The sequence below is a fragment of the Oryzias melastigma genome, unplaced genomic scaffold, assembly GCF_002922805.2.
Source record: "Oryzias melastigma strain HK-1 unplaced genomic scaffold, ASM292280v2 sc00232, whole genome shotgun sequence".
Lineage (NCBI taxonomy): Eukaryota > Metazoa > Chordata > Actinopteri > Beloniformes > Adrianichthyidae > Oryzias > Oryzias melastigma.
The window spans coordinates 216,524-227,816 of NW_023416885.1; the positions used below are offsets into that span (position 1 = coordinate 216,524).

The window sequence follows — 11,293 nt, forward strand, 5'->3', positions numbered from 1 at the left end:
AAAAGTACAAAATACAATTTACACATGCACAAATTAAAATTGCAACATCTTGAAACTAATTACACATACAAAACTTTAAAAATTACACAAGATTCACCTCTTACGCAGACACTAAACATTAGTCACACACAAATCTTTGGTGAGACTTATTTCACCTCTCACTGATTCGTCCGTGAGTGATGCGTTTAAGTACTACTAAAATGCTCGTTCACTAAAGTTTTCTCATCAGCCATTTTTAACTTAGATTGTGAATAATATCTGGTAAAACGTGACATTTTCTCACATTCTTAAACAGTTCATTCATTCATTCAGTTTCCTGACCGCTTTGTCCCCTTCGAGCCTAACCCGGCTGCTGACGGGCGAAGGCGGGGTTTACCCTGGACAGGTCGTCAGTCTGTCGCAGAGCCTCAATCACACACCCCTTCCCTCTCACATTCACACCTAGGGGCAATTTAGAGTCACCAATTAACCTATGAAGCATGTTTTTTGGACGGTTGGAGGAAGCCGGAGTCCCCAGTGAAAACCTACGCATGCACAGAGAGAAAACTGAGATAAACCAGTAATCTAGTAGTACTTGAACGCATCACTCACGGACGAATCAGTGAGACGTGAAATAAGTCTCATCAGAGATTCGTGCGTTACTGAGGTTTTGTGCGTGCCTAATGGGTGATTCATGGGCAATTTTTTTAAGTTTTGCATGTGTAATTAGTTTCGAGATGTTGTACTTTTGATTTGTGCATGTGTAAATTGTATTTTGTACTTTTTAAAATTTTGTATTTTTTAAACTTATACACAAAACATATTATATGAGTTACAAATCAAGAATTACGCGCCCACAAATCGGAGTGAGTCTACTTTCTTTCCATACAGACTGTTAACAGTGTCAAACATCAAGAACCTTCCATCTTTCTCTTGAAGAAAGTTTAAAAGCTTTACTGATTTCCTGTCACAACTAAAACCTGTGTGACCTCACTTCCTTGTGAAGAGACATAAATACTGACAAGAATAAGTTGTAATCGTACATTTAGTGAGAAATTGTTCATCAACAAGTGTTAAACAGGTATAACGTTTGACAAATGTTGTTAGATCCTACCTGTCTGCAACAGGTTTGGCAATATTTTTAAAAATATCCTCTTGCTTTGCTTGTTGATCAAACACTTTCTTGAACCTGAAAAAGTGAGGAAAGAAGCAATGACTGTTGCAGCCATAAAACATTTGGTGACACAGAAAAGTCTCAGTCTAATCTTTTTTACCTCTTAAGGTGCGTGGCAGAGGCGGCCAGTTTCAATGTTTAGTCAATTGTACAGACACGAATTAAGGTGATCTGAAGTCCCGCGGCACGATTTGAGCGACGGGGGCTGCGCAGCAGTCTGGCAGCAGCAGCTCGATTTGAGCGGCAAAGCATGAATTGAGCGGCAAGGAAAAAAAATTGGAAATATATAGATACAGCCCCCAGAGTGAAATACAAGCCGTCCGTGCTGGAAAAAATCTTTAATAATCACATAAACACTAACATGTAGACATGATTAGGCTATCAATGTTTATGTAGAACACCTCACAATAAATAAACCTGATTTCTCAACATCATCTGTGTCTTCCATGCATTTTTATAGCGATTGTCCAAAAAACATTCACTGGTGGCTCCCCCCATATGCAGCCGCTGTGTCAAGGTGGCATGTGGTGAGCAGGGAATTCACCGTGCTGCGAAAGGCAGGGCCATGCAAATTTGTTACGTAACTCGCATTCAGTCTGAACGCACCTCTAAGTAGTTGAGGGTCAGCTAATCTTTTTTTAATAGATACGTATTAATCAGAAAAGATGATTAAAGTCAATCAACCCCCAGAAAGAAAATGAAACATTAAAATTTACTTCAGAAGAGGCTCACTAAATGCCCCTCAACTGTGTTAAGACTGTGATTTTGGTGTCACTGACTGTGAATTTTAGAAACCTTCAGGCATGAGCTCTGTACAGATGGAATCTAATGGTGCATTCACACCGAACACGTTTCTGGCGGCAGAAGCTGCCATCTCCAGTGTTATTCAATGGCCTGGACGCGCTCTGAGGCGAATTGAAGCCCCGCGGCGCGAAGGTCTCCCGGCAGCTGGTTTTGAACGATGAGGCGCAAATCCGGCGGCAGGCGCAAAATGTAAATACCTGAAGTTTGAGAGGTTGCTGCGTCGCATTAGGCAATAAGGAACTCAGCTTTGGACATGGGACTTTTTCAGTGAATCAATCAGCGGGTAGAATATTAGTCAAAAGCAAGCGTTTTTGTCTTGTCACAGGGTGGTGGTTCTCTGAATGCAGCCTGACAGCCTCCCAGACCAGCAGGGTTCGCCTGCTCCACATGCCGGGAGAGAGAGAGTCACTGCACGGCGCACTGACCGCGGAGCACATGCAGGAACCGGTGAGCAAGGGGTGGGAACCGGGGACCGAGATAATCAGTAATGAAGAATGAAGCATCACCCTCTCCCTTTACTGCACTGAGATGCCAAAACTTCATCTGTGTTGAGTCTCTGTGGTTAACAAAACCAGCAGAACACTCCTAAAACGTTTTTTAAGTTTATATTCTTTTATAATTTTATTAGTGGGTCTAAGCTCCTCAAATGCCTTCAATCCGTCTCATGCACCAGCCCTCCTCCCATTATTTCCTCAAAAGCTCCGAACAGGCTGATTGAGAGATCACAGTGCAGACAAGAATCTGAGCATGATGTGTTCAATGAACTCCGGACATTAGCAGACCACAATAGCCACTAGGCCCAACTCTGTCCGCTACTATACTTTTGCAATTTGTATACAATCCTCAGCAAAACAAAGCAGTTTTTCAGAAAAAATTTTGAAGATTATACATGGATTAGTGCTGGTTTTCAATGTTTTCTCTGATAAACTGCTTTGTTTTGCTGCCCGGAGCTCAGTGAACGCACCATGCAGAAACACTTCGCAGCTCTCTGTCAATGTTTGTTTGGGGTTTTGGGGGAAATAGACTGAATGGCATGAGACTGAATTGAGACGTTGAAAGAGCATAGATCCACTAATACATGAAAAACTTACTAAAAACACCTTTTGTGGAGTCTCTGTGTCTCCATGCGGGAAAGGAAGCGGGGGATGCTTCATTCTTTGTTACTGATATCTCGTTATAACGACAAAACGAAGTTCGTTTTGCAGAGACTGCCGGCTTAGACCTCATTGAAACATTTAAGAAAAAGAAAAAAGGTTTTCCAATTGCGCGCACACACACCCCGGGTTAATGTGAGACAGAGAACCTTCAAGCTCATGCAGCAACAAAGACACACACAGCATAAGCAGCTGTCATACAGACACAACCCCCTGTACCAGGAAAATCTTTGAATAATAATCATAATTCAAACATGGAGACATGATTACTGATGTTTTTCTAGAAATCTTCACAATATATAAACCTTTATGCTTTAACATCATATGTCTCTTCCATTCATTCTAAGTGAGATATCCACAGACAGAGCTGGTAAGTCCTCCCACATGCAGCCGCGGCGTCAGGAACCGTTTTTTGACAAGGGGCGAGCAGTGAATTCACCACGCGGTGAAAAAGGGGCAGGGCACGCAAATTTGTTGTGCAAATCGCGTTTGGTGTGTATGCACCATAAGACTGCTGTTAACAATGCAACCAATTGTCTTCTTCACAGACAGAACTGGATAACAAGTGATTTTTAGAAAAATATATACAACTTTTTAAAGAATTTTCTAAAGTACTGTGTGTGATCATTTGTGTGTTTCATTTTAATTTATTTATAAAGCCCAGTCATGGCTGTCTTAAAGAAAAACACAAAAGCCAAAACAACATCAAGCCAAGCTTGCTGAGAACCGTCATAATGCATTTAGATCCAAACACGTTACAACTTGCGATATTGGATTTAGTTGGGTTACAAATACTGTTTTCATTCTATTCATTCATTAATCGTCTGAACCACTTTGTCCCTTTCGGGGTCGCCAGGATGCCGACCCCAACCCGGCTGTTGATGGGCAAAGGCGGGGTTCACCTGGACAGGTCGCCAGTCTGTCGCATTTATTCCTGTGATTTTTGTTTTATTCATTTTTATCCTTTGTTTTTTTTAACCCACTGATTCATATTATTTTTGGGGCTTTTGTGCAGATTACCAGACAGACAGACAGAAGAAACCTACACTGGAACTGGACTTAGAGAGGAAGCCGTCTGCTGTGACTGGTTGGAGTCTGAGAGGTTAGGAAACAAAATGACTTGAAGATTGTATAAGACAAGGTAAGAATGAGAGAACAAATGAAGGAATACCAAATCTTTGAGATATGTGTTAGAAAATAAAAAGACTAAGTTAATCACTGCAGTAGTGGGAGAACAGGACTCAGATGAGGATAACATGACAAAAAAAATCTGTATGTATGACCAAAAATAAAAGTGTAAGTATCTACAACAATAAAGCAAGATACAAGATTGAAAACTAAAAACTACTACTGCATCTGTAAAGACAATAAAGATATTTTATTAACTGCAATTATTAGTTAAAGATATCAAATATGTTGGAAGACAAAAAAAAAAATACAAGATACTGACAAAATCGTAAGCAAAAGAGAGAAACATTGACAGAGAAAATGTTAGCAGGATTAAAGACAGAGGGCCAAAGTGTGCTCCTAGATCCCTGCTCTACAAACACCCTTCATCTTCTTCTTTTCCTTTTGGCTTTTCCCTTCAGGGGTCGCCACAGCGAATCAGTTTCCTCAATCTAAGCCTGTCTTTGGCATCCTCCACTCTAACACCAGCACCTTCATGTCTTCATTCACTGCATCAATAAACCTCCTCTTTGGTCTTCCTCTAGCATTCTTTCCTGGCAGCTCTAGCTCTGTAGCCACAGTGGGGCCAGAGTCTGGGTCTTCCGGTGCCAGTTCCCACCCTGGATAAAATACAGGTTTGTGTCAGGAAGGCCATCCGGCATAAAACTCTCTGCCAAACCAAGCATGAAAGCTGGTGAAAGCTGATCAGCAGAGGCGACCCCTGACGGGATACTGATCTGGCATGTTGTAATTGGCTGAACACAACTGATCCAGGTAATCAAACATGAGTAGAGCAATATCTGGAAAACATGCACACATAACAGCCCTTGAGGCCTGGAGTTCCCTGCACCCCTGAGACCGTCTAGCTCCCACTGTGGTGTCATTACAAATGAATTAGTCACAGCTTTTAAAATAAAGTCAATATTGGTATGTGAGAATACGTTTTTGTATTGGGGTTTTGTCTACAGGTGACTGTAGGGCTAAGCACATCTTTTTAATCAAATTTGTTAAAAATTGAACACTATAGAAGACAAAATCAGTCAACAGTTGCTCCAAGGTTTATTATTTAAGTAACTGTGGAAGTTTACGTTAAGTGCCTTAATTGATTCAAACTAATGAAGCACTACAGAATGTTTTAGTGACAAGCCCACTGAGAATGTACCTGAATCTGTAGCTTTCTCTCTTGTTGTTAACAAAACCATCAGTCAAGTCCTTCGGTAACACAAACTCCAAGGAAGCTCCCATTAGTTCGTCGTTGTCCAGTGAGTACACCTGTGGAAATGTCCAGGTAAGGTTATTTTGTGAGAGGTTTTTGGAACAGCCATCACATTTGGACGCATGTTTGCTACTATTGCAAGACAAAAAAGAAAAAGATAAAAAAAATCACCTGTTGGTCAGTAGATTACAACATAATCAGTTTAAAAACATTTTTTAATTACAACTATAAAACTGTAAATTTACAAGAAAAAAGTTGACCTTTGGTGGTATTTCAGATTAACTTTTCTTAATAACTATACAGTATAAATACTTAATATTTTCAGAGTTAGGACCCTGCGGAGTATTTATGTAAAGGAATGGTCATTTACTAATTTGCAACTCGGGATTTAGTCCCACCCAAAGCCAGCTAACTGATGTATTTCAGATGTACTTTTCTAAAAAAAAAAAAAAAAAATGTTACAGTAAAGATACTTCATATTTTCAGGAGTAGTACTCATTGAAGTACAAAGTAGTTGAGAATAGAGAATTTGTCTCAGCCAAAATCTGCTAAATGATTTACATGTTAGACTTTTATACTTTTTCAGATGTGTTTTTCTCAAAAACTGTAAATATACTTCATACTTTCAGGGACAAGACTATTTGAAGTCCTGTGTATTTCTGTAAAGGAATGGTAATGTACTAAATTGAAAATCAAGATATATTCTCAGCCAAAGTCAGTTAACTTGTGTCCTCTTCCTCTCTGAGCGGCTTCAAGATGGTATGATCCGGTGGAGTTTGAATGTGGAAATGCAGCTCCACGCTCCGAACAGTCCTGAGAAACCGTCTAAAAATCCCATGAATTCATGTTTCCAATTACATCCAGACTGAATAAAGGCCGATGTTATTCCCACATATTTACATGCAGCCAAGATGCACATTGATACACAGATCTTAAGTTCATCCAAGGTTAAATGTTTATCTGTAACCCTTCCTCCGTCCGTGTAACCTAGAATGAAACACTGACTGCACAGATTTAGAAAATTACGAGCGAACAGTCACTTAACTATAACTAATTATCACTAATTAACGAATTATTTGTTAACAACAGATGGTGCAATCCGAAGCATATCCACATTAAGAAGAGCGTGTGCAGCCCTGACGTGAAGCTTATTGCTATTGGACTCCGCCCATATTATTTGCCGGGGGAGTTTACAAACGTCATCGCCATCAACCTGTACATTCCTCTGGCCGGCAATGCAGACGCAGCATGTGACGTCATCCACTCGGTCACTGCGGATCTGCAGATTCAACACCCCGCTGCCTTCATCTTCATGAAGTCCATTTTTTTAGTGTAAATATTAAAGTTTTTCTTCAATAGCTTTTATGTTAATTGACCAATCTGCTCTACTATTCTTAAGGGATTTGGAGCGATTTGGTCTAAAAATCTAAAATCTATTGAAGAAAAATGTGAAAATTTAGATAGATAGATAGATAGATAGGGTCTTTAATAATCCCTTAGGAAATTTAAATGTGGTCATCTGCTGACAATCATAAAAACATACACACATAAAGGACAATAAGAACAACAGGAGTCGTAGATTTAAAAACAAAATTAAAAGATTAAAAACTAAATTAAAATTACAGGAATAAATAGTTAAATATCAATAGATTAAATAGATTAAAAATGTGTGGATTAAAATAATTAAAAGCTCCTCAGATGCTCAGCCAAAGAATTGTACTGCCGGATGGCGCGAGGAACAAAAGAGTTCTTCATTCTGTCCGTGGAGCAGCGCTGGGACAGCAGTCTGCTGCTGAATGTGCTCCTCCTGCTGGTGAAGGCCTCATGTAGGGGGTGGGAGGGATTCCTCATGATGGACCTGAAGACGGCCAGAGTTCTCTGCTCTGCCACCTCCTCCACAGGAGCCAGCTTCAGTCCCACCACAGAGCTTGCCCTCTTTATGATTTTGTTGAGCCGGCAGATGTTCTTCTTGCTGGTGCTGCACCAGCACACAGCACCATAGAGGAGAGCACTCGCCACCACAGACTGATAGAACATCTGCAGCAGCTTAGTGCAGATGTTGAACGAGCGCAGCCTCCGGAGAAAGTACAGCCTGGACTGACTCTTCTTGAAGAGCTGGTCTGTGTTGGCGATGATCACTGAAGGCACTGGTGGTCTATATTTACACTAAAAAATGGACTAAAATTAGAAAAAGCACCAAAAGCTAATGTAAACTGCTGTCATAGATAGTTCTTAATCTGTTCTACTATTCTAAAGGGTTTTTTGTTTTGATCTGGTCCAATAATTTAAGAGCTATTGAAGAAACATTGTGTCATTTGTTGACGGTCCCTAAATATGAATAGAGCCAAAGTCTATCGAATATCCAACCTAAAACTAACTTCACTGCAGTAGCTACTGTCACATAATTATCATATGTATTAATATCAACATGACGACATGAAGAGCAAAGAGATCCAATTTCCTGAAGCTCCACAGAGTCTCAGGATTTTGCAGAGACCTGTATTGTTTGAAACTCACAGAAAAACAAGGGAGGCTGATACATAGACTGTATATAAGAATTACTGGACAGAGCAAGCCCCCTTACTTTCGTGTTCCATATTAACCTTTTTCCGGGGGCCTCTCATGTAAAAAGGATTATGGGTGCAACTTCCGGCATAGCAACCGGAAGTTACACGGCTCTATTTGTTTCCACTGAAAGTTGGCGGTTTTGTTAGCTTTAGCGGTGCATACAAACTTTAAAAGCGTGTTTTACTTAATCCCTCAAAGTTTTAAAAAATGTCTTTGCGCAGTTCAGGCGCATGTTTTGCAGCTCGTGGTTGTACTAACAACCAAATTAAATTAAATTTGTGGAGCGTTTTGTGGGACATGGGCTGCTGACGAAGAGGGAGTGCAGCTGCCCTCCTCGGTACAGATTTTACCGTCTACCGGGCGAGGATGAAGTCAGAAGGATGTGGCTCAAAATTTTAAATCTTTCATTTTGTGGATAAAGTACACACAGAGGAAGATCCGTGTCAAACATTATGGTCGGGTTACTCCAGAACACCAGAGAAGAAGAGAAGCCAGGTACTGCGGAGACCTAACAGCAGCGCGGTTAAGTTAGTTTCATATTCGACATTTATCACACATTCAGCGATGAACGGCGATATTTCTCAAACGCCCTTCCTAAAAAAAAACAAAAAAAAAACACCAAAATGTTTTACTGACAGATGATAAAACAATCAATGTTTCACATGACTCGTTTTTATTCTTCACAATCCACGTAACAAGCAGACCACCGCAAACGGCGCTGCAATGTCAGCGGAGCCGGAGCGCTTTGCCCGAGCTGCTGCTGAAAGTAATGTGGAATGCTGATTGTTTTATTACCTCTCAGGAAAAACATTTTAGGTGTTTTTTAGCAAAGGCGATTGAGAAATATTGCCGTTCATTACTGAATGTGTGACGAATGTCGAATATGAAACTAGCTTAACCGCGCTGCTGACAGCAGTGTCACAAGAGCAGAAAAGATATTTCGTGTGCATTTGCTGCATCTCCTGGTATCAGATATTAAAAATTTACCTGTTTAAACCGCAGCTGGCTTTGTCAAAAAATGAAACGGGCAAAAGCTTCAAGATGCATCTCTCATCGCAGCATGTAAACACAAGAACGTGAAGAGATAACGTTACAATTGATCAGCACTGTGTGCTAACTCTGGCAGAAATAGGCATAAATAAAGAATTATGATGTGAACTTTTAGCACAAATAGGCAGAAATAAAGAATTATGATGTGAACTTTTAAGATTCTTTATAGCTTCGCCACCTGCCGCAGCTGAATTGAGAAAGTAGTTAAAAACAGTAGCTAAAAATGCTACTATATGTTGTGTTTTTTAAGGTCATCCTCCAATAACTCAATTTTAGCAGGCACCGGAGTTGTTAAGTCGCCTCTTTTAAGACATGACAGCTGGTTTTCCCACATTTATATGAAGTTATAGATCCAAAACAAAAGGAATTGCGCTGTCGGCTTTACAGTTGTAATGTAAATGCATGCGAGTTCCGGCGTCTACCGGAAGTTTCACCCATAATTCACGCAAAGGCTCATGGGGCGTAGGAATAAGGTCAATAGGAAGTACCACTGGGTTGCAAAAAGGAAAAAGTCCCATTGACTTACATTGAGAAACAGACAGTTATTTCTCACTCATTTTATATGTCAGAATAATCATTCTTCCTCTGCTGCTTTCTGCTTAACTTCTTTTTTCTATTCCTAATTTTTTTAAAGATTTTTTTCCATTATCACAAGTTATTAGAGTTATAAATTGACCAATCAGATGGCTCAATAAGCGTTTGTGGGTCTGACGTCGAACGTCTGGGGGGGTTTGATTGACAGATGACGGGTAGCCAATGGGAGCAGACTTCCTCAATGCGGAAGTAAAGTTAAGTTAAAGTTAAAGTCCCACTATTTGTCACGCACCTAAGTGTGTGAAATTTGTTCTCCGCATTTGATCCATCCCCTGGGGGAGCGGTGAGCTGCAGACACAGCCGCGCTCGGGAACCATTTGGTGGTTTAACCCCCCAGTCCAACCCCTTAATGCTGAGTGTCAAGCAGGGAGGCACTGGGTCCCATTTTTAAAGTCTTTGGTATGACTCGGCCGGGATTTGAACCCACGACCTTCCAATCTCAGGGCGGACACTCTACCACAAGGCCACTGAGCTGTAATGATGTAAAAGTAATGCATTTCCAAAGGGGGGACCTCATTGCTCGCTAAGTCCATTATTTTTTACAGTCAATGGGCTGATGAGATCACGGAAATGTGATCGGCGGATTATTCAACCACAGTTGGCTGAACATTCTCGCTCACCTGGGGGACTTTTTAGGACACTTTCTGAGGCGACATAGCAATAGGAAAAACAACAACTGCAGTAATCAAATGTCATCTGGAGCAAGCAATTTCATAGTGCTGGTTTTCTATACACGTTCAAATTGACATTATGGACATGCTTCTCACGGAGACAGAGAATAAAAATGCGGATGGATTTATAGTAAAAGTCAAATTTATGTAAAAGAAAGAAAGAAAGAAAGAAAGAAAGAAAGAAAGAAAGAAAGAAAGAAAGAAAGAAAGAAAGAAAGAAAGAAAGAAAGAAAGAAAGACAAAGAAAAAAAAATTCCCGTCGACGGTATAGAATTAGTTTCGTTACCGTCAGTAGACAACTTACCCCCGCCGGGTTTTTTGTAGGTTTCATGCGACCAAAAATCTGTATCGTCTGTTTAACCATCTTCCTTCCAAAGAGCAACCTTTTCTGTCGACCTCGTGTGGACGCCGTAGCACGAGCACCGCGTTTGTTTTGGTTGGTTGTTAGGATACCACATCGAACAAAGATCGTCTATAAAACGAAGAGCTATTACTCTGGGTTGAAACTTCTTGCCTGATGATACCATTGACTGTATAAGTAAAAACTGGACTGAGCAAGCCCCCCCTACTTCCGTGTTGCAAACAGGAAGTACCAGTGGGTTGCAAAAAGGCCATTGACTTACATTGAGAAACATACAGTTATTTCTCAGTCATTTTACGTGTCAGAATAATCATTCTTCCTCTGGTGCTTTCTGATTAACTTCTTTTTATAATCATTTTTTTATATATTTTTTTTCCATTATCACAAGTTATTAGAGTTATAAATTGACCAATCAGATGGCTCAATAAGCGTTTGTGGGTCTGACATGGAACTTCTGGGGGGTTTGACTGACAGATGACGGGTAGCCAATGGGAGCAGACTTCATCAATGGGGTCCGTGAAGACCTTTTAACACCTACTTTACAATTCAACAATG

General features: G+C 40.5%; 1 protein-coding gene across 3 annotated transcripts in view; it reads right to left on the reverse strand.

Annotated features, from left to right (window-relative positions):
- Positions 1–11,016, reverse strand: part of LOC112141432 (kinesin-like protein KIF6) — a 192,261-nt gene extending 181,245 nt beyond the window's left edge. For 2 of the 3 annotated variants that reach the window (XM_036210770.1, XM_036210767.1), the window contains exons 1-3: positions 10,682–11,016; positions 5,441–5,550; positions 1,094–1,168 (exon numbers count right to left, since the gene is read on the reverse strand). In XM_036210770.1, coding sequence (XP_036066663.1) covers positions 1,094–1,168; positions 5,441–5,550; positions 10,682–10,741 — 245 coding nt within the window. In that variant the 5' untranslated portion in view covers positions 10,742–11,016. The remainder of the gene's footprint in view (positions 1–1,093; positions 1,169–5,440; positions 5,551–10,681) is intronic. The other variant, XM_036210768.1, reaches the window with a different exon arrangement.
- Positions 11,017–11,293: the final 277 nt, after the last annotated feature.